Below are 22,240 nucleotides of genomic sequence, written 5' to 3'. Positions count from 1 at the left end.
ACCCAAGATCCAAAACGATCACTAAGCCACAAGAGTTGATAGCTCAGCTGATTTGGAAAGCAAGGATGAGACTGTATGAACTGGCTGGTTGTGACTTCACATGTATTCACCTCCCAGTAAAATTTTCTGAGGAGGGGAGGAACTCCCCTGAGAGATTAATTAAAGGGATGTTTGAACATTTGCTCCAGAGCAACGCCAGTCTCCAATTATTTCTGGACAGCTACAGTGCACAAATATCAGTCCATGCCCCATCTCACAAGCTGTTTAATGAGGAATTCCACCTCATTCCTCGTGAGAAGAGGAGTCGGAGACCACTCAAAGCTCTCACAGTGTTCACGGATGCATCTGGGGCTTCCCACAAGTTGGTGATGACTTGGAGAAATCCCCAGACTCAGCACTGGGAAGCTGATGTTGAGTTTGTGGAAGGATCACCCCAGGTAGCCAAACTGGCAGCAGTCATGAGAGCCCAAACCTGAAAGTCAGCACCAGGAGAAAGATTATGTACCATCAGTTGCTCCTGTAGTTTATCTTGGTAAGAGAAACGGAAAAAGAAGTTATCAACCTTTGTCCTACCAAGATAAAAAACAAATTTGTAAAGTACAAAGAGAGTTTGGTAGGAATAGTGAAATCTTTAAAGGCATAATGAGAGCCACTTTTAATTCAAACGAACTGGTTCCATATGATATCAAAGAGCTTTTCCGATGTCTGTTAACTCCTTCCGAATATGATCTATGGGAAAGCCTATGGAAAAGATCATTAAAAGTGCTTTTACAAGAGCTTTTAAAAAGCTCAGATAATGCAAAAGATGCTGATAATAATGATATCACATATGAACACCTATGTGGGGAAAAAAATTGGCATTGCCCTGAAAATCAAACCAGAGTACTATGTAAGTCTGTCTTAGATAAGATATGCAATGCTGCAGAAAAAGCCTTTAACCAATTACCAACAGTAGATACTAAAGGCAGTTATATTAACATTAAACAGTTTACTTCTGAGAGTTTCTTACAGTTTGTGGACCGCCTTCGTATGCAAGTAGAAAGACAAGTGTCTGATCCAGTATTACAAGCTGAATTAATTAAAGAAATGGCTCAGAGGAATGCTAATGAAACCTGCCGTAGGGTTATCCTTGGCCTTCCCCTGGAGCCAGCACCTAGCTTAGCACAGATGATGGAAGCTTGCGCCAGAAAAGCAGAACTGCTCAGTGGACACGAAAGAAATCCAGGACTGGCACACCCAAGGACCATGGCAGCTGTAACACCAGAAGCCAAGAAGCAACCAATGACACCAGAGCAACTGCAGCACATCATCTGCTTCCAGTGCAAGCAGCCAGGACACTTCGCCAGGGACTGTCCACACAACCAGAAACAGAAGAAAACCAACAAACAAAAAAACTAACTTTACAGCGCGTACCCGCCATTAACACCATAGCGCGCTCGGCTATAAATACTGCGGGCTCCACACTCGCAAAAGACTCTCTCTTCATAAACAAAAAGGGGGAGGATGGGATAGAGGGTGTGGGGATGTCTGGCAATGAAAATATCAAAGGTTCAGTTAACAAGGTTTGGAAGCCACTAGGCCGTTTTAGGCTTGTGACTACCAGAGGTTTTCATTTCAGGTCACCTGATTGGACAGTCATAACAGTGGACTTACCTAACAGTACACAGGACGTGACGTTAAACCACATAAAACTGGACAGTGAGTACTTTGTTGTCGGTGACACAGCACACACCCCTAGAGATTGAGGTGGTTCCCATGACCATCAAGGGAAGCATAACTGGCCTCATTCTCTTGGCACGATGTCATCTACCACCATATTACCTGGCTGAGGGACAAATCCTTGCCCAGGCCATTCCTGTTCCACAGGAGGTCCCAGTAGATGGAAAATCACCTGAAGTCTACTGGGCAGAAGTGGTGGGTGAGGACAAGCCCTCTCTGGCGTGTAACCTAACCCGTGGATCAGATCACCTCCATGTGGAGGGGGTACTGGACACGGGTGCTGATGTGACTATCATACCCGAGAGGATGTGGCCGTCACATTGGGAACTTCAGCCTGTGGCAGGCAGAATCCAGGGTGTAGGAGGAGTCAAATTGGCAAAAATATCAAAAAGCATCGTACAAATTGACGGGCCGGATGGAAAATTGGCTAGCATCCGTCCATTTGTTACAGATTATAAATGCCCTCTATGGGGGAGAGACACCATGTCACAGTGGGGGGTAAAATTAATTATTCCTAAAACTCCTCGGGATATTTAGAAGCGGCCACTGTGGGGCGCCCTACCCAAAAGTTGAAATGGCTAGATGATACCCCAAAGTGGGTAGCACAGTGGCCGATGAGTAAGGAGAAGCTCAGGGCGCTTGAGGAGCTTGTGGAGGAACAATTGGCTAAAGGCCACATAGAAGAGACCACAAGTGCGTGGAATTTCCCGATTTTTGTGATAAAGAAACCAGGGAAAGACAAGTGGAGGATGCTCCACGACCTCCGGGAAATAAAGTAATTGAAGACATGGGGTCTCTCCAACCTGGAATGCCTTCTCCAACAATGCTTCCCAGAGATTGGCAATTGGCTGTTCTAGACATCAAGGATTGTTTCTTCCATATTCCCTTACACCCAGAGGATGCCCCACAGTTTGCCTTCTCGGTTCCTACCATCAATCGAGAGGCCCCAATAAAGCGTTACCACTGGAGAGTTCTGCCACAGGGAATGAAATGTAGTCCCTCCATCTGCCAGTGGTATGTGGCTTCATTGCTGTCCAAGGTGCGTGCCCAGAGAGGGGAGGCCATCATCCTTTATTACATGGATGATGTGCTAGTGTGTGCACCCGATAACTCTCTACTCCAGGACACACTTGACCTAGTGGTTAAAGTTTTAACCTCTGCTGGATTTGAATTGCAGGAGGACAAAGTCCAAAGGATGCCACCTTGGAAGTACCTGGGCCTGGAAATTACTGCACGGACCATTGTTCCGCAGAAATTGGAAATTAATTGTAATCCAAAAACCTTAGCAGATCTCCATTCCCTGTGTGGGTCATTGAATTGGGTTAGGCCCTGGCTAGGCCTCACTAATGAGGACCTAGAACCCCTCTTCAATTTATTGAAAGGGGAGAGAGAGCTGCTTTCTCCCAGAGAACTGACCCCAGAGGCAAAGACTGCAATCGAAAAGGTGCAAAAGACCTTAGGAGAGAGGCAAGCTCACTGTTACCAGCCCGAGCTGCCCTTCAAATTCATTATCCTAGGAAAACTGCCACACTTACACGGGTTAATATTCGAATGGATCAAGGAGCAGAGAGAGTCACTCTTAATCATAGAGTGGGTCTTCCTCTCCCACCAGAGATCCAAAACTATCACTAAGCCACAAGAGTTAATAGCACAACTGATTCGGAAAGCAAGGATCAGACTGTATGAACTGGCTGGCTGTGACTTCACATGTATTTACCTCCCTGTTAAACTGTCTGAGGAGGGAAAGAACTCGCCTGACAAAATGACTAAAGAGATGTTTGAGCATTTGCTCCAGAGCAATGCCAGCCTCCAATTAGCCCTGGACAGCTACAGAGGACAAATATCAGTCCATGCCCCGTCTCACAAGCTGTTTAATGAGGAATTCCACCTCATTCCTCGTGAGAAAAGGAGTAGGAGAACACTCAAAGCTCTCACAGTGTTCACGGATGCATCTGGGGCATCCCACAAGTCGGTGATGACTTGGAGAGATCCTCAGACTCAGCATTGGGAAGCTGATGTTGAGTTTGTGGAAGGATCGCCCCAGGTAGCTGAACTGGCAGCAGTCGTGAGAGCCTTTGAAAAGTTCTCAGAGCCAATAAACTTGGTGACAGACTCAGCCTATGTAGCGGGGATAGTGTCCAGGGCGGAGCAGGCAGTGCTCAGAAACATCGAAAATGAGCAGCTTTTCAGGTTGCTTTCCAAACTAATTTATTTGATTTCTCATCGAGAACACCCATTCTATGTGATGCATGTGAGATCACACATAGATTTGCCAGGCAAAATTGCAGAAGGGAACCGTCAGGCAGACTCCCTTGCAACCCCAGCAGAACAAGCAACCCCAGCAGAACCAGCACGCCTTCCTGACATCTTCCGACAGGCAAAGCTGAGCCACCAGCAGTATCACCAGAATACACCAGGTCTAATGCGTCAGTTCCAGCTAACACGGAGTCAGGCTCGAGCCATTGTGGCCACCTGTCCCAACTGTCAGCTGCACACCATGCCCTCAATAGGCATGGGGGTAAACCCCCGAGGTCTTGGCAGTTGTGAGGTATGGCAAACAGACATCACGCACATTCCTAGTTTTGGTCGCCTCAAATATGTTCATGTAAGCATTGACACATATTCAGGTGCAGTCTATGCCTCTGCCCATGCAGGAGAAAGGGCTATGCATGCCAAACAACACCTAGTGCAAGCCTTTTCAGTGTTGGGGATCCCTAAGGAAATCAAAACTGATAAGGGCGCAGCGTATAAGTCCAAGGAGTTCCTGGAATTCGTCCAGCAGTGGGGAGTGGAACATAAAACTGGCACCTCCCACTCCCCCACAGGCCAAGGTATAGTGGAGCGAGCCAATCAGACGCTCAAGCAGGTTTTGGCTAAACAGAGCAGTTCAACTGTGTGGATGTCTCCACAGCAGAAGCTCTGCAAAGCCATGTTTACTATCAATTTCCTAAATTGTTCATTTGAAAACATGAGTCCACCTGTGGTACGTCACTTTAACAGTAGCAAACAATTCAAGTTATCCCAAGATCCTCCAGTTTTGATTAGGGACCCAGAAACCTGGGAAATCAAAGGTCCCTATGAGCTTGTTACCTGGGGGCGTGGCTATGCGTGTGTATCCACTCCCTCAGGCCCTCGGTGGATTCCCCAAAAGTGGGTGAAACCGTTTGTTCCCAAACATCCTGCTCCAACTGAGGAGAACGAGGAGCAGGTAGCAGTGGCTTCAAAAAGAAGACGCCGCAGAAAAAAAGGAAAAGAAATCCTCATAGAAGGTGGCATTCCGGCAAATAGAGACTTTTAATAGGTTTTATAATGTTTGTTTTTCCTTCTAGAGAAAACCTTCTCTTCTCTCAACCCCGTGATGAACCCCATCCAAGTTGTCTTCTTGTTAACACTGAACAGTCTGGCAGCTGCATGGATCGTCCCTCAGCCACGTCAGAACGTCTGGGTGACCCTGGCACAGACGCTCCAACAAGAAAACATATGTCTGTCCACAGCAGCAACAGCAAACCCTATGTCCACCTGCCTGGTAGGAATCCCATTGAAGGCTGGAGAATATTCAGCCAGTTTTGAAACACACTTGCCCAATGAAATTCCTGAGTCACACACCATTTCATCACACAAAAATCATAGGCAGCAAGCTGGAGTAAATAAAAACCCCATAGAAGAGCTGCTGCCAAGTTTGCCCAAAACAGCTCAAGAACCCCAAGAATTAGAACTGCTAGGTTCCTACCCAGCACAATATTGCATTCACTTTAGAATCTTCCCAAAACCTTCTAGCATAAAGGAATTCCACAACATAATGCAACATCGTGGGGAATTCACTGCCAAAAGGTGGTGCAATACTATAAGCCATATTGCAACTGATACCCCAACTTATTCAAGCCCCAAAAGCCTCCCAAAGGGATTGTTCTTAATTTGTGGAGACCGGGCGTGGGCAGGAATTCCTTCTCGGCTCTTAGGAGGGCCATGCACCTTTGGGCGGTTGTCCCTGTTGGCACCCAACGAAACCTTAATTAGCGATTGGACTCACAAAAACAAATCAGGTAATAAAATCCAAAAACGAAGTGCAGACAATATGGACCCAAACTGTAATTCTGAAATTTTCCATTGGGCCAAGTCAAAAAGAATTGCTGCATCCCTGTTTCTTCCGTGGGTTGCAGCAGCTAAAGCTCTAGGCGAATTGGGCCACCTAGAGTGTTGGGTAGTCAAACAGGCAAACTTAACATCCACCACAATCAGCTCCCTCCTAGAAGACGAGGAAATCACCAGGCAGGCCACACTCCAAAATCGTGCTGCTATAGATTTTCTCTTGCTACTACACGGACATGAGTGCCAGGAATTTGAAGGACTTTGCTGTATGGACCTGACCTCGAAAGCTCCTAACATCCATGCTGCCCTCCGAAACATGAACAACTTGATCGGACAAGTGAAGCAAGAATCTGAAGATTGGTTCAATGGACTGTTCAAAGGCTGGGAACTCACAGGGTGGTGGACATCTATAGTCAAAACAATTGTGTTAATTTTTGTTATTCTTTTCCTTGTAATAATGGCATTCGGGATCCTACGTCACTTGGTTTTCAAGGCTATTCATAGTCTCATTCCCTCTACCTCAGTAGTCAATCACATAGAAATGAAAGACTTGAAACAATCTAACCCTCCCGCCAGCTACAAGTGGTGGGCAAAATCGTAATTTGAATGATACCAATATCCTTCTTTCAACTTTGTTAAACAAAAAACAGGGAGATGTTGCGTTCCCTAGATACATTGTAAATGGTACATTCCGTGACCCCTGCTGTGCCCTGTATCTTGGTCCCTCTCCCCTCCTGGCCACACAGAGCTGGCTGGGATCCAATTTCTCCCCGCCCCCCCTTTCCAGACCCTAAAAAAGGTCAGGACCCGCTGACCTCGCTCTCTTATCCCGCACTCTTTTTCCCCCCAAGCGCTCTGATCCCGCTCTTTCTTTTTTCCCCCCCACTCTCTTCCCCTGCGCCTTTTCTCTTCCCCCGTTCTCTTTCCCCCCCCCCCCGCTTTTACCCTGTCCTTCCCCCTCTTTTCTCTCTCTTCCCCCGCTCTTTTCCCTTCCCTTTTCACTCACTACCCACGAGAAATAAACCTGTAACTTTATCAGGGGAAAGAGCCTCTTTTGATATCTTATCTACGTCTCTGTGGCTAAGGCCCAGGGAAATCTCACCCTAACACCTGAGCTAGACCGGAGGAGGGTGAAAGACTCTGTTTAGGCCGAGGAAAAAGCCGCTACAGACTTCTATAGTTAAAACAATTTTGTTAATTTTTATTATTCTTTTCCTTGTAATAATGGCGTTTGGGATCCTACGTATCACTTGGTTTTCAAGGCTATTAATGGTCTCATTCCTTCTACCTCAGTAGTCAATCACATAGAGATGAAAAACCTAAAACAATCTAACTCTCCCACTTACTGCAAGTGATGGGCAAGATCATAATTTGAATCAAGATGAACCTAATATCCTTCCTTCAACTTTGTTAAACAAAAAATGGGGAGATGTAACTCACTAGATGTATTGAAAATGGTAGATTCCGTGACCCCTGCAATGTCCTGTGGTCTGGTCCCTCTCCCCTCTGGCCATGCTTAGTTGGCCGAGATCCAATTTCTTCCCACCCCCTTACAGACCCTAGAAAAGACCTATGTCCCCTGAGCTCGCCCTCTTTTCGCTCCTGGAGGACCACAAGAAATAAACCTTAGATTCTCCCCAGAGGGGAAAGAGCCTCTTTTGTTATCTTTTATTCACATCCATGTAGTAGGTCCCAGAGGCTTCTTCCTAACATCTGAGCAAGTCGGGAACTAGGGTAAAGTCTCAGGGACCGCTGCAATAATAAATTTCAAGAATACGATTATACTGACATTAGTTTCAAACAAAAATAATCAAGTGTAGATCTTTATGAAAATGCTCACTCTTCTCAATACAGCAGTCACAATGAGTTCAATATTAAAGGAAGCAGTATACTTTAAGAACACAGTCCAAAGGTGTAGAACAGCAAACCACTAAGTTTCACGTCAGTTGCTATCATTCCCACATACAATATGGATGCCACAGCATTTCTGACTATCATATGAGGCTTTACAGCCTCATTTCCATCAACTGAAGACACACTTCTAAGTTATGCTGCAAAATCACTTGCACATAGATAATTTTTATTACCATGGGGAAGCAGAGAGATTCTACTATTGTTAATATTCCTAGAACAAACTACCTACAAAATTAACATGCAACTAGATCTTCTAGCATGCTCTCTTGGATAGAAAGGAGAGAGGGGAAGCATCCTCAGACCTACAGTGCTATTTCTACACTCAAACAAGTGCATCTTAGTTAACATACATAAGCTGGTGTTGCATGAAAAAAGAACGCACATAACACAACAAACAATCTAAAAATGCTTGTTGTTGAGTAACTAAAGGCAGGCAAAAACTTAAGAACACTGATGATTTAGATCAGGGTGATACTGAATTTTTTTTCTGTCTTGTAGTCAAGATTGGAAGAATCCTGCTCTTAGAGTAATATGTTTCTTCTACTGTCTGTTTTTACTACTTTATTACCTTGGGTCAAAAATGGTTGAAAAATCAGAGCACACAAATACTTTTGCTTTTATTTGAAAGGTTTTTTTGCTTTGTTTGGTTTGGTTATGTTGCTTTGTTTTTTGTTTTTTCTCTTTTTTTTTTCATTGGGAGGGCATTAAAATTAACTTTTCCTCAAGGCTGCAATTTCTGAACCTATTACAAAAAAATCCCAAACATATAGGCTTTATGCCATGTTTGAGTTCTAAATGCAGTTCCCCTCATTAGATGTAGAAGATACTATATCATTTTTCATACATGGATTAAAGCATGCCCCAGCAAAACTAAAAGTATCATATTCTTTCTTCAATGGACAAATCCAAGCAGTTATGCCCAGGGTCTTAAACTGAAGCTCTCCCTCCAACTATATATCCAGAGGAAAGTGAAAATTGACATGGGCCTTCACTAGTTTCCCCCCATATACTACTTTGCACAGCTACAGCCCAAAACCATTTATTTTACCTTACTCAGTGTCAGAACCATCTTATCAGGCACCTCTCACATAACTTTTCACAAACTTAAGAATCAAAGTCTCTAAGAATTTAAGTCCCTTTCTCATTCCCTACCCCTTTCAAGCCAGGTAGTCAGACATTTAATAAGCCTTGATCCACAGCCCTAAAAAAAAGAATTCTGAGTGTTGGGGGTAAGGTTTCTTTTCTTTTGTTGCTTTTTACCTATAGAATTTTTCCCATAAGTTGCTAGGACACATGAACTACTGGGAAGTTAAGAAAACAAAGTGGCCAAGCTCAGGGGGAAGGAGGGCATCTGGTTGTATTTCTCTCATCTGGGGAGTTTCTCTCCAAAGGACAGAGATACCCGAGAATTTGACAGGTAAGTGATGGAAAAGGGGGGGTGTGTCACAGTGCAAGCTGGCTTGTACTGAGCAGTTAATTTGGCCATATATGAGAGAAGCAGCCTGGCCTGATAGACAGGCCTCCAGGGAACAGTGATAGGACAGATTTGGAGATAAATAAGTATTTGACCCAATGAGCCTCAACCTAAGCTGCAGAAGCTATTGGTCAGAGAGCTGAGCAACCTGAACTTTCAACCAATCACAAGTGCTTGCCCAGGAACATTAGAAAAGGTATTTAAGGTGAAGTCAGAACAATAAAGTGATTTCTGTCACATGGATCATAGAGTGCTGTGCCTCTGTCTCAGACACAGTGCCAGTCAAGGTTACGGGGGGAGGAGGAGGGGGCTGGGGCAGCTGCGAGCTCTCTTGACTTTGGATGAGGATGGTCAAAGCTGCTGCTTGGGGAGAGGAATTCACTGCCACCGCCATAACCCAGCCCAGAGTTGTTTTTTCTGCTCTGGGGATGAGCCTCTGCTCGTGAGAGCAGCCACATAACTGGGACCTTTTTAATATCTACCTCACAAAAAGAGGAACCTATCACCATCTGCTCATGTGCCCAGGAATCCTGAGCTTGCCTCTCCCTGTCCTGCTCAGAGCCGGGCTGCTGCTGTCCCAGCCCTGCTGCTTCTTCAGCACTGCTCTGGGTTTCTCTACACTGTAGCCCCACACCCCCTGCCCTGTTGGGACATCCCACAGTTCCAGCTACCGCTGCAGAGCTTCTGATATATCTCATCTACCACCCAGGGATTTTTGCTTATTCCTGTCATTCCAGCTTGGTGCTCCTCAGAGTCCTGCTGGGGTACCAAGATCAACTGCCCCAGGGGGTTTGTAGAGCAAAGCCTCTCATCCATCCCTTCCCGTCTTGGCCAAGTCTCCATTACCACGTGCTCCCCGAGCTCGTGCCACAGCGCCCCCTGCAGCCGCAGGGGAATCATCACACCTGCCCTGCTCACTGGGAGTCACTAGCGCCCCTGCCGGCTGTGACCATCACTACACCAAAGGGGAAAGTGCCTGCGGCCAAGAAGGCTGTTACTCGGTTCCTGGTTCTGTTTGTTGTTAATGCCACAGTTGTTGTTTGTTTGCTTAATTATACATACTAGTAAAGAACTGTTATTCCTATTCTCATATCTTTGCCTGACAGCCCCTTAATTTCAAAATTATAATAATTTGGAGGGAGGAGGTTTACCTTTTTCATTCCAAGGGAGGCTCCTGCCTTCCCTAGCAGATACCTGTCTTCCAAACTAAGACACTGAGCTATGCATATTCTTGCACAGCTTTCAGCATACATTACTTCCTCAGCTAATCCCAGGATATGCAATACCCTGAACTCACAAATGTTTCTGGGTAATGAAAAACATACATTCATCCTATTTTGACAATGTCAAAAATTGCAATATTTTTTGATTTTCAGTGAGAAAAACCTGCATCATAAAGGAACAAGCAACACTTATTCCAAGATAGTGTCTTAGAAGACAGTAGTCAAGTTCCCTTGACCTAGCTAAACAGGAATTAAGAGACCATATTTTGAGTTTCCAAGACTGTCCTGATCTAATATTTACAAGACAAAATGACTTCCCAGAGAATTACCACATGCAAAGACATGAGGGTTAGAATCAATTACCACAACTCTGATTCTTTTACTCTATTGAAACTTAACAGTGTTTTTTCTCAGCATCTCAGCTGCATGCTAGCATCGTAATCCCCTTCAGCCAAGATTTCAGGAGACCAAGCACTATGCTATCACAATATTCAAAAAGCTTCATAAAATTTATGCAGATTATTATGTAAATGGTTACCTTAACCAGGCTCCAAGGGAGTCATCAATTTTACCTGAAACATATTCTCATCTCTGTTACTGCTTTGCTTAGAAGAAGCTGCACCTTTTGAACTTTCACCAGTCTTTTGTTTCTTAATGGGCTTTTCTGGAGCTACTTGCTTTTTCCGCTTTGCCTTGGAGCAAGAATAAAAAAAAAATTATGAACCACAACTCATAAGTTATAAAAAGAGTTTATGTTAGAAGTCACAAACTACTATTATGTGGTACATATTAACACCATCCTCTTGTGAAGGCAGGAATCCAATACTGTACATTTAGACTGGAACAAAAACAAAAGTTTCCAAATGAGCCTATTTCTGTTCTCAGTGAAGCTTACCATAATAATGTGGCTTTAAAGAGAAATTAGATCAAAATACATTGCAAAGTCTACTTTCTTTGTGCAGTAATACTGTCAGTTTTAATTAAAATTTCAAAGTTGGATAGAAGTTTCATTATCCAGAAAGTCCAATGAAAAGTGAGGCACAGCTAACAACTCTGGTAAAAAAAAAAAAAAAAAAAAAAAAAAAAAGAGGTAAGATAATTTTTAAAAGGATCTGAAGAATCAAATTCAAGAGAATTTTTTAAATTGGAAGTCCAATCTCTGTTCATAGCATGATAAATTAAACATGTTTTTAAAGCATTCAGGCGATATCACCTGCAAATCAGATTACTTTGTTAGCAGATGCTACAGAGCGTGCTACATTTCCACTAATGGTTATATAGTAATCATGCCCACTGTAAAGAAAGAATAATAGAAAGATAGCAAAAATTATTCTCACCTGCTAGAATCATATTGTAGATAACCTCTTTTAAAGACAAACAGCTCAAAACAATATGGGAAGTTGTCATAGGAAAAAAACCAAACAAAACCAACCACCTTACTGCCCACTGAAGTTGATTGTTAGACTACATCTTATCAGGAATACATTTCCTCAACAACAACAATCACTTGACCATTTTCTCATATTAAAATTTCACAAAATACCTAATTTGCTAGGTGCAACCAAGTCACATTTGAACCAATTCAGTAAATCAGACTCTCTTTGCAAACTGCACTAAAAGACCCAATGTGTTCATTACCACCTAGCATTTCTTAAGATAAATTGACTGTTGTATTCAATTTGTGTGCAATGATTGACACATCTATACAAATTTATAAATTAAATAACTATTAAAATAAATGAAAACATTACATTTATGCATTTAAAACAATTAATGTTAAAATTATCAACTCAAAAACATTCCGGTTGGCTCTGCTTTTAAGTGAGAAACTAGCAAATGGTATTACAGTAAACATAAGACTCTGAAACAAAAAAAGAACATGAGCGAGATAAGCAAGTGGCACATAGATGACAAGGCAAGTGGAGGTTTTTGTTTTGGATTTGCAAGTAATCCAGATATCAAAATGAAGGTGGGAGGGTGTTCTCAAAATTAGTTCAAATTCTTGCCACCAGAGGCAGCTTATACAGAAGCATTCTATTACTTGCCACAAATCAGCAAAGAATTCCAGAAAGCTTGTGGCTAGATATACCATACAGAAAAACATGAAGCAAAATGCATCTTAAGAAACAAGTGTACTGCGAAGCAAAAAGCATCCACACAAACCATAATCTTGGGGAGTAAGTTTTGTTAGGGTTTGGTTTGGGAGGGGGTGTTTGGGGTTTGTGTCAGATAAATCGTATGGAATGACATGCATTTTATGACATAACACTCAACTAATTCCTTAATCCTAGCCTGAAATGTAACAGTTAATACAGTAGTTATAAACTGCATATAATGTTCACCTTTTTTTCAACTTCACTATCTGAATCACTGGCAGATGAGCTTGAAGACACAAGTTCCTTTGACTTAGGCATTCTAGGAAGAGAAAGATAATATGAGAACACTATACAAGGAATACGTCCCATTATGGCTTGAAAGCCATCTTCAAACCTGTTTGTAAAGGTTCATCTTATTCAAAACCCTACTGAAGATATTCCTGCCTTTTCATATAACCTTTAATACACATTGTAGATGCAATCACACTCTTCTCCTTTTTGCTGCGACCACCTTATATGCAGTATTTTAGATTCTGAACTGCTTACAAAAGGACAATTTTTCACCTGTTTCATATTCTCCCAGGTATGGTAGATACTATAATAAAAAAAAAGCAATACAAAACTGGTGTCCAGATGAATTCTCAACATAACATTCATAAATATAAACAATTAAGGCCCCAACACTACATATATTCTTACATGAGCATTTTGCCTAGTTGAAATTGTGAGTTAAAAGCTGCATAGTCATCACAGATGAAGTTAAAGTTCCCATCAGTAATACAAAAGTCTAAAAATATCTCAGTTACAGAGAACTACAGTACTGCAATTAATATTTCCATTGCCACTTTACCACATCAGTCACTAGAATATATTAATTTACTAGACGAGTGGACACTCAACTTTCCTTGAATGCATGCTGCCAGGTGAACTTCTACATTTCTCTAGTACACAAACATGATTAGATACAGCAGTTGAACATGTTGCCTGCTACTAAAAACTAACAAATAGCTCGTTTGTGATTTCAGAATAAAAAGAAGCATCACAGGGAGAAACTCTACAAAATAAACTAGTTAGGAAAGGCTAATAAAGTATTAAAGAAACATACCTCAGGAAAAAAAAGGAATAGCAGTGTTTTTAAACTGGCAGTGAAATAAACTATGTGCAAAGAAAAAACAGAGTCTGAATAATAATAACGGATCAAATGAAGTTCTAAAGTAGAGTAAATTCTGTCGTAATAGTTTGGAGCACATTAGAAGCTGTAGCACTAAAAATGAAACGGTATGGGAAGCACACATAAACCACATTACAGGACGGAGGCAGGCAGAGGAGAGCTGGAACGGGACAATGCAAAAATAAGCACAGCAATGACATGAAATAGGGAAGCCAAACAAGAAAAGTCTGATACGCGGAGGGCGGGACACCTGCAGAGACTCCAGAGTCAGCATCAGGAAGGGAGAGTAACAATATGGAGGAAGATGGGAGCGGAAACTAAAGAAAAATGGGGTGGGGTGGGTGTCCCCTCGTGAGAAACTAGCAAGCAGAGCGTGAGGACACCGAAGCACCGGGGAGAGGAAGGATGGAATGAGACGGGACAAGCGAAGACAAGGGAAAGTAACATGAGAAAGACAAGCGAGTACGAACTAGGAACACCAGACAGGCGGATGCCTGCCGCCATTTTCCTCCCCTTTTCCTCTTTTCTATGGCTCGTGTTGCCCCCCCCCAAGGGAAAGGAGCGAGGGCCGGGTAGGGGGGCGCGAGCAAGAACACCCAGGTTCTCCCAGGGCAAGGTGGCAGCGAGAAGGATGCAGGTTACCGGCAGTGAAGGAAAGACAACACAACACACATTAAAAAAAAAAAAAAAAAAAAAAAAAAGAAATCGGAGGTCGTCAGCGGACAGGGCCTGATCCCTGATCCCAGTGCGGGGTGAATGGAACTGGGCGGTTCTCCACCACCATTTTCTCCCTCACTCAAATCCTCTTTGCCCCCCCCCAACACGGCAGCGGCTCCTACTACCGCACCAGACCCGCTCCACGACAGGGCATTCCTCCGACAGAGCATAGCGGACACTCTAGGAAAAGGGAAAGCCTCACCACACGGTTACCCAGCGCGCTTCTCCCACACCAGGCTAGGAGATGCCGAGCGCCCTACAGTTGGGGGTGGAGAAAAGAGAACCCAAATGCTCACGTCTCACTTCGCACACAGCTCCTCTACACCACGACAGAAACAGAAGAGATTCATCGCAGAATCCCAGCCCTGCACCACGTGGGAGGGAGCAGGGGGAGGGATTTAAAGGGGACGCGTACCTTTCCCACCGGGCTAGTCAGCCGCATCATTCCAATCGAGGGAGCCCTATGGGAACGACGGCAGGGCCCTACCTGGAGCCAGGCCCCGTCAGGACTGCAGACTCGGTGAGGGAAGGCCTGCACTCCACTTGATGGCTGTGAGATGTGTTATAAATGACAGACAAAAGTCTCGATATTCAGCAAAATTTAGATTGCTTTATTTGATATAGAAAGAACAAGCAGCGCGCTGGGGAACTTGAGGGGTCACTGCCCACTCCACGCTCCACCCAACCTTGGTTTGCAGCCTCTTCTTATACTGTAGTTCCTCGTTGTAATCAATAATTTTTGGGGTTTTTTTTGTTGTTGTCATAAGCAGTGATGGTTTAATAAACATCCTTGTAGATAACCACCAGAGAAGTTCTGGAAGTCTGGTCCTTGAGATAGGCAGCATTGATCAGACAAAGGCAGGAAAGGCTATTGGGAAGTCTGATTTTGCAAGCTGGTAGCCAATACAACTTATTTGGAAAACATAACATAATATAACATAACATAATGTAACATAATACAACATAATATAACATAACAAGGTGATTTTAAACAGAATGATTTTATCATATAATTTCCTTTATCTCGTGTCCATGCTTCACTTCAGAGCTTAGTATTCTGGTTTATGCAAACCCCAATGCTTTTGTGATTAACACGAATCTTTTAGGAATTATCACAGATGGGACCGTGAGGAGGGCCCTTAATATCTAAAAGGAGCCCTTAAAAATAAATCTGTAAATAGTTTTCTTTTGCACGCTGAAACGGTTCCTCGATCTCATTTAGAACCTCCCCACCTGCAGCTGTGCCTGAGGGAAGGAGAGGAAACGCTCTGAAGTGATGTAGCTGCGTTGACTTTGCATACTGAAACCGCAGCACGTTGAGGCACTGTTGAGAAAAGTGCCGGTTCTGCTTTCTGTCATCGTGTGACTTGCATTTTTTCTTGCTGACAGGCTTTGCGTTTGAGGAACGGGTGAGCCTTATGGCTCCTACCTTGGCAGTCACCTTGGTTCAAGTGCACGTCTGAAGTGCTGGGGAAAAAACGTTAAGAAATACATGTCAGCTTCTGTTCTAAACAGTTACTCTTTAAAATCCCTCCAAGCAAAAACCCTTGAAAATATAATCTGACAATCTTGCTGCCAGGAAAATCCACAAACGCCAGTGGTTTATGTCCAAAAAGGGGACAGAGGAGTCTTGTAACTTGATTCGAATAAAGGGAGAGGGTCCATTAGGGCACACCCCCACCGGGGTTTTTGCTGTCTCGGTTTCAGGGGGACGCAGCCTCCCTTTTATCCTAAACTCCTGGCCGCATGTTGCCCTCTTCCTTTCACTGTTGGCTGAGGTACTAGGAAGGTAGAGCATTCCCAAACCACCTAGCACATATCCCCCTCTGAACGTCTGATGCCTTGAGGAGCTGGAACAGAGGCTACACACAGAGTTGAGGGGAATTGTTATAAATGAGAGACAAAAGTCTCGATATTCAGCAAAATTTTGGATTGCTTTATTTGATATAGAAAGAGCAAGCAGCGCGCTGGGGAACGCGAGGGGTCACTGCCCACTCCACGCTCCACCGAACCTTGGTTTGCAGCCTCTTCTTATACTGTGGTTCCTCGTTGTAATCAATAATTTTTGGGTTTTTTTGCTGTCATAATTTTGCTAGGTAAGCAGTGGTGGTCGAATAAACATCCTTACACAAATTCACAAAGCCTCCGGGCGTTAATCAGTCACAGATAGCCACCTGGTCCTTGTAGATAACCACCAGAGAAGTTCTGGGAGTCTGGTCCTTGAGATAGGCAGCATTGATCAGACAAAGGCAGGAAGGGCTTTTTGGGAAGTCCGATTTCGCAAGCTGGTAGCCGATACAACTTATTTGAAAAACATAACATAATATAACATAATATAATGTAACATAATACAACATAATATAACATAACAAGGTGATTTTAAACAGAATGATTTAATCATATAATTTCCTTTATCTCGTGTCCATGCTTCACTTCAGAGCTTAGTATTCTGGTTTATGCAAACCCCAATGCTTTTGTGATTAACACGAATCTTTTATCAATTGTCACAGGAATAAAATGGGTATTTATTGAGAGGCCTACAAAAGCCAAACCCTAGCAGTATGAGTGTCACAGTCGTGGCCCCTGCCTGGATGGCTCCAAGATGGAAGCAAAGGAGGGCTTGGTCACAAAATCTCACACTTGTATAGGTTTTGGTTCATTTGCATGAACCTACCCTCCTCTTTCCACGTTGTTTATGCTTAGGGCCTGAAGTTTGGAGAAACTGTCCTTGAGTTCTTAACTGGAACAGGACTGTTTTGTCTTCATCACCCTAGCACATCAGAAAAGCACATCTAAGCAGAATAGGAAAACTTAAAACTTAAGGCGTCATTTCCCCCCTTTAGAGGCTCGACAAGGCCTCTACGTTGTCGAGTCTCTATTCTAAATATTACTAACAACAAGTATTTAATTGCAGATAAGTTACTAATAATAATAAATATCTAACATTAGATAAATACCTAGTAGTAAATACATACTTAATAATAAACATAAACCTAAACCTAATAATAATAAACATCTAACAAGAATAATATCTTATAAAATCAAATGCTATATAAAAGAAAAGTAATTAGACCCAGAAGAAGAACCACTTAAAATATATTATCATTTCCACCAGTCTTTGTTGTTACAATTGTTCAGAAGCAGAAGCTTTCTTAATTCTGGAGTAGTGAATCCAGGGTCCTCTGCCAGCAACTTTGACTAGAGTGAAGGTAGTCAGCAGGACTTTAAATGGTCCTTTCCACTTGGCTTGCAGAGGATCACTGTCCCACCACTTCACATAGACCCAGTCTCCAGGCTGGAATGGATTTGCAGGTGTGTCCAGTCCTATGGGTCTGGATAACACGATGTAACTCTGGAGCTTCTGGAGCTTCTGCAAAGTGAAACTTAAAGCCATTAAATAACACTGTAAATCACGTTTCCTCTTCATGTGAATTAATTTCACCTGGAATATGTGGGGTTTCACGTGGTCTACCATATGTTAACTTTTGCTTCAATCAAACAATGAAACAGATTTGCCTGGAGAGGTTGTGGAGTCTCCATCTGTGGAGATGGTCAAAGCCCAGCTGAACGCAGTCCTGGACAATCTACTCTAGGTGACCTTGCTTGAGCAGGTTGGTTCAGACTAAATGAAACCTCTCAAGAGGTCCCTTGTCCCTTCCAACCTCAACCATTCATGCCATCTGCAGGCTGTTTGGCCTGTCCTCCCCTCCTGGATGGCCCTCTGCTAACAGAGAATGCCATCCCTTTCCTCAAGTTCTGGCATGGCGTGTGTCTCCAACGCTCAACGCCTACTGGGTTGCAGCCAACAGCGGAGCCATAAGATCTTCTTGGTGGCAAACACAGAGGCCAAACCAGTTTTGCCCCTGATTATTTTATGAGGGTCTTGGCCAGCCCCGCTCCTTTCACCTAGTTATCAAAGCAGAGTTTCACCTGCCTCATCACAAGTGGCTACGAAAGCGCACAAATTTGCATTAACAGTATAACTACAATGGGGTGCAGCAGTGCATTGAAAATGCCAGTGGCCGTGGGGACCAGCCAAAAGAAACTTCCCACCAGTGGTGTTCTCCTGCCCTCTTAATTTGTTCCATTACCATTATAACTTTACCATCATGTTATTAGGATTTTTTAGCTTCAGTCTTGGCATTTTTTGACAGCTGCTGCAGATTTGCATGCTGTAACATTTCCCCTACAAATGACAAATCCATACCAATGGGGATTGATCCCCGATTAGCAATTGGCTAGTAAACACAGGTAGTTTATACACAAAACCACAGTCTATAATTGTAGCTACATTACAGACACACATATTTGAGTTGCTAAATACAGTCTGGTTACAAACTTCCAATTCTTCTAACAAGTGCCTCCCCAGCAATGGTTTTGGGGAGTTAAGCATGTAAAGGAATTGATGCTTCCCCAATTTGAATTCCAAAGGTTGGAAGAAAGGCCGTGTTTCACTTACCCCAGTCACCTCAACAACATGTTCAGTGTCGTGACTCAGTTTCCCTTCTAAGGTATTTAACATAGATTATGCTGTTCCAGAATCTACAAAAAAATTACTTGATATCAACTTTCCCCAGCTTAGTTATAATCAAGGGCTCTGCTGGCAGAATAGCCCTTGGTCGCCATCACTTGGTTTGTGCTACTGAGAGTTGGGGAACTGAGGATTTTTCTTTTAACACTGGACAATCCTTTTTCCAATGTCCCCACTTTCTACAGTATGCACACTGGTCCTTCTCTGTAGGGGAAGTTTTTTTGGGTGACTTTTCCTGAGTTGCCTTCTTACTGGGTTGGGATTTAATGGATTTAATTCTTTCAGTTGAACCTCTATCTCAAAACACCTTCCAGGCAACCTCTAGCAGTCTCTCCATATCTCGGACTCCCTCTATCTTTTGAAGCTTCTTTCTTATATGATTTGAAGCCTGACCCATAAACAACAAAACCAAATGTGCTTTACCATCAGCTGATTCAGGGTCTAGGTCAGTATATTTGATCGCTGTTTCTCTTAACCTGTTAAAAAAATCAGTGGGTGATTCATCATAATTTTGTCTTACTTCATAAAGCTTTGACCAATTTATAGCTTTAGGTACTCCATGTTTTAACCCATATACTACAAGACTTTGATATTGTTTTAGCCTCGCAATATGTTCTGGTATATTTGGATCCCACCCAGGATTCACAAGGGGAAATATCTGAGTGACAGTGCCTTGAAGCAATCCACTGGCTATGTTCCCCTCCACGGAGGTTGTGATGGTTTTATTGACCATTTCTCTCTCAGTGGGATCCAGTAATGTATCTAACATGGAGTTCAAGTCTGCCCAGTCAGGGTTTTGTGAGTTAATAGCCTGTTCCACCAATTTTGCCACTTTATTTGGGTTCTCTTTGTATTTTCCTATGGTAGTTTTCCACTGCTCTAACTCTATAAGGGAGTATGGTACTTTCACATATACTGGCCCCTGATTACCGACTGCCTGTCATAACGGGGCTTGCAAAACTGGTTCTCTGTCTCTTTCCCTTTTTGATCTAGTGCGGTGAGCAATTGGGCTACGCTCTCTGAGGTCTTTTTTTGCTATCGTTCCCCTTCTCCGCCTGTTTAAGGCAGCAATAATCTCATCCATTTCCTCATCCTCGTCTTCCTCGTCAGAGTCATTTGATTAAGAGCTGTCTGACTGTTGTAGCAAAGAGTCTCTCTCGGCTAGTCCCAGTCCTAGAAAGCATCATACAAGACCGGTTGTGACTCTGCTGCCGGGCTGTGTGTCCGCGATCTTTGGTGATGTCACCTTCCGAGGCAGCTCCTTGACCTTCGGCGTTGCCATGGTATCTCACAGGCCTGAGAACGGAGGACGTGCCGCTCCCCCTATTGGAGGTTCTCTCTCCGCCTTCCCTGTAAAAGGCCCTGCCCCCCAGACTCTCCCCTCGGGAGGGTGCTGGAGGCTGCACCCACTGGCTCTCTCCTCCCCCCTTCCTCACCCCTCGGGCTGCTGCCGGAGGTGGCGGCGGAGGCAGTGTCCGTTGCTGCCACGGCCCGCCTTCCTCCTCCTCCTTCACTGACCAGGGCCCCGCCTGACATGTGTCGGCCCCAGCCCCCCTTTGTGGCAGTGCCGGAGGAGGGGCCGTGCCCTGGCCTGAGCCCGCGCCCCGGCCTGAGGCTGCGCCCCGGCCTGGGCCCCCACCCAGCACGGCCGGGACCGATCCTGTCCTCATGGCAGGAACAACCAGGTCCATCTCCGCCTCCTCTGGGTTTTTATATATACTACTGAAAGTTGGCTCTTTCTTTTTACCTTTTAAGACTAATATATGTTTTTTCTTCTTATCTTGATCCTGCTCACATGCTAATACCATAAAAAGCCGAGCATACTCTAATTGTTCAAAGAATCTATCTCCGCGTATTCGGGATATTAAACTTTATATTAATTTTTCATCTAAACTCCCAAATTTAGGCCATGTTTCTCCATTATCTAGTTCATACGTTGGGCACATTTTCTCCGAGAGTCTAATAAGTTTAGGTTTTGAAAGTGTTATAAATGAGAGACAAAAGTCTCGATATTCAGCAAAATTTAGATTGCTTTATTTGATATAGAAAGAGCAAGCAGCGCGCTGGGGAACGTGAGGGGTCACCGCCCACTCCACGCTCCACCGAAACTTGGTTTGCAGCTTCTTCTTATACTGTGGGTTCTCGTACACAAATTCACAAAGCCTTTGGGTGATAATCAGTCACAGATAGCCATCCGGTCCTTGTAGATGACCACCAGGGAAGTTCTGGAGGTCTGGTCTTTGGGATAGGCAGTATTGATTAGAAAAAGGCAGGAAGGGCTATTGGGAAGTCTGATTTTGCAAGCTGGTAGCCGATACAACTTATTTGGAAAACATAACATAATGTAACATAATATAATGTAACATAATATAACATAACAAGGTGATTTTAAACAGAATGATTTTATCATATAATTTCCTTTATCTAGTGTCCGTGCTTCAGAGCTTAGTATTCTGGTTTATACAAACCCCAATGCTTTTGTGATTAACACGAATCTTTTATCAATTGTCACAAAAGTATAGACTCTTCCCCGATTAAATTCACCCAGTTTTTCAATATTAATCCCAAAGGGCTATCCCTTGGAATAATACCATTATCATGTTCACCAGAAAATACACAACCCATTCTGATGCCCAAAAATAAAGAGTAAAAGACACAATCAGAGACTCAGGATTTGAACTCACAACCCTCAGAGCCACAGCACAGAAACTAATGAGCTGTGCCACCTTTTGATTTAGGTCAGTGGTGCTGCAATTTAAACCTGCTCTTTAAGAAGACGGATAAAGAGCAAAACAATTCTACTTGGAACCCTAAGGTTCCCCAAAACAAATTTACAATTCACAAAATTATAATCTACGAACTCTCCTAGCACCTAACCCAGATGCTAAACAGAATACCCTTTTATTCGGTCACTCACGTGCCTCTGTCCCCAGGGTTCTTGGCTCTGATACCTCTGGACCTCTGCTGGGCCTTTTCGGGGCTGCTGGCAGGGCTTCAGTCCAGGGGATTTTCCAGATGCCTTCCCTGTCCCGGTGGAGTCTCCAGCTCTGATGCCTTGAGGAGCTGGAACAGAGGCTACACACAGAGTTGAGGGGAATAAAATGGGTAATTATTGAGAGGCCTAGGAAAGGCCTACAAAAGCCACACCCTAGCAGTATGAGTGTCACAGTCGTGGCCCCTGCCTGGATGGCTCCAAGATGGAAGCAAAGGAGGGCTTGGTCACAAAATCTCACACTTGTATAGGTTTTGGTTCATTTGCATGAACCTACCCTCCTCTTTCCACGTTGTTTGTGCTTAGGGCCTGAA

General features: G+C 43.7%; 2 protein-coding genes across 4 annotated transcripts in view; one reads left to right on the top strand and one right to left on the bottom strand.

Annotated features, from left to right (window-relative positions):
* LOC148220307 (syncytin-A-like) overlaps positions 1–7,450 on the top strand; it is a 28,958-nt gene extending 21,508 nt beyond the window's left edge. Inside the window, exon 2 of the mRNA XM_088155665.1 lies at positions 5,049–7,450. Coding sequence (XP_088011791.1) covers positions 5,078–6,409 — 1,332 coding nt within the window. The 5' untranslated portion in view covers positions 5,049–5,077 and the 3' untranslated portion in view covers positions 6,410–7,450. The remainder of the gene's footprint in view (positions 1–5,048) is intronic.
* The window catches only part of LOC148220306 (activated RNA polymerase II transcriptional coactivator p15), a 35,109-nt gene extending 20,323 nt beyond the window's left edge, over positions 1–14,786 (bottom strand). For 2 of the 3 annotated variants that reach the window (XR_015799099.1, XM_088155666.1), the window contains exons 1-3: positions 14,606–14,755; positions 12,762–12,834; positions 10,992–11,111 (exon numbers count right to left, since the gene is read on the bottom strand). Coding sequence is in view for 2 of the 3 variants with exons in the window: in XM_088155666.1 (XP_088011792.1) it covers positions 10,992–11,111; positions 12,762–12,833 (192 nt within the window). In the remaining variant the exon portion in view is untranslated. Of the gene's footprint in view, positions 1–10,991; positions 11,112–12,761; positions 12,835–14,605 lie in introns of all 3 variants that reach the window. The other variant, XM_088155667.1, reaches the window with a different exon arrangement.
* Between the last annotated feature and the right edge of the window lie 7,454 nt (positions 14,787–22,240).

The sequence above is a fragment of the Sturnus vulgaris genome, chromosome W (assembly GCF_052056855.1).
Source record: "Sturnus vulgaris isolate bStuVul1 chromosome W, bStuVul1.hap1, whole genome shotgun sequence".
Classification (NCBI taxonomy): Eukaryota; Metazoa; Chordata; class Aves; order Passeriformes; family Sturnidae; genus Sturnus; species Sturnus vulgaris.
The sequence above is the reverse complement of the archived record's forward strand: the minus strand, read 5'-3'. Positions and strand labels throughout refer to the sequence as shown.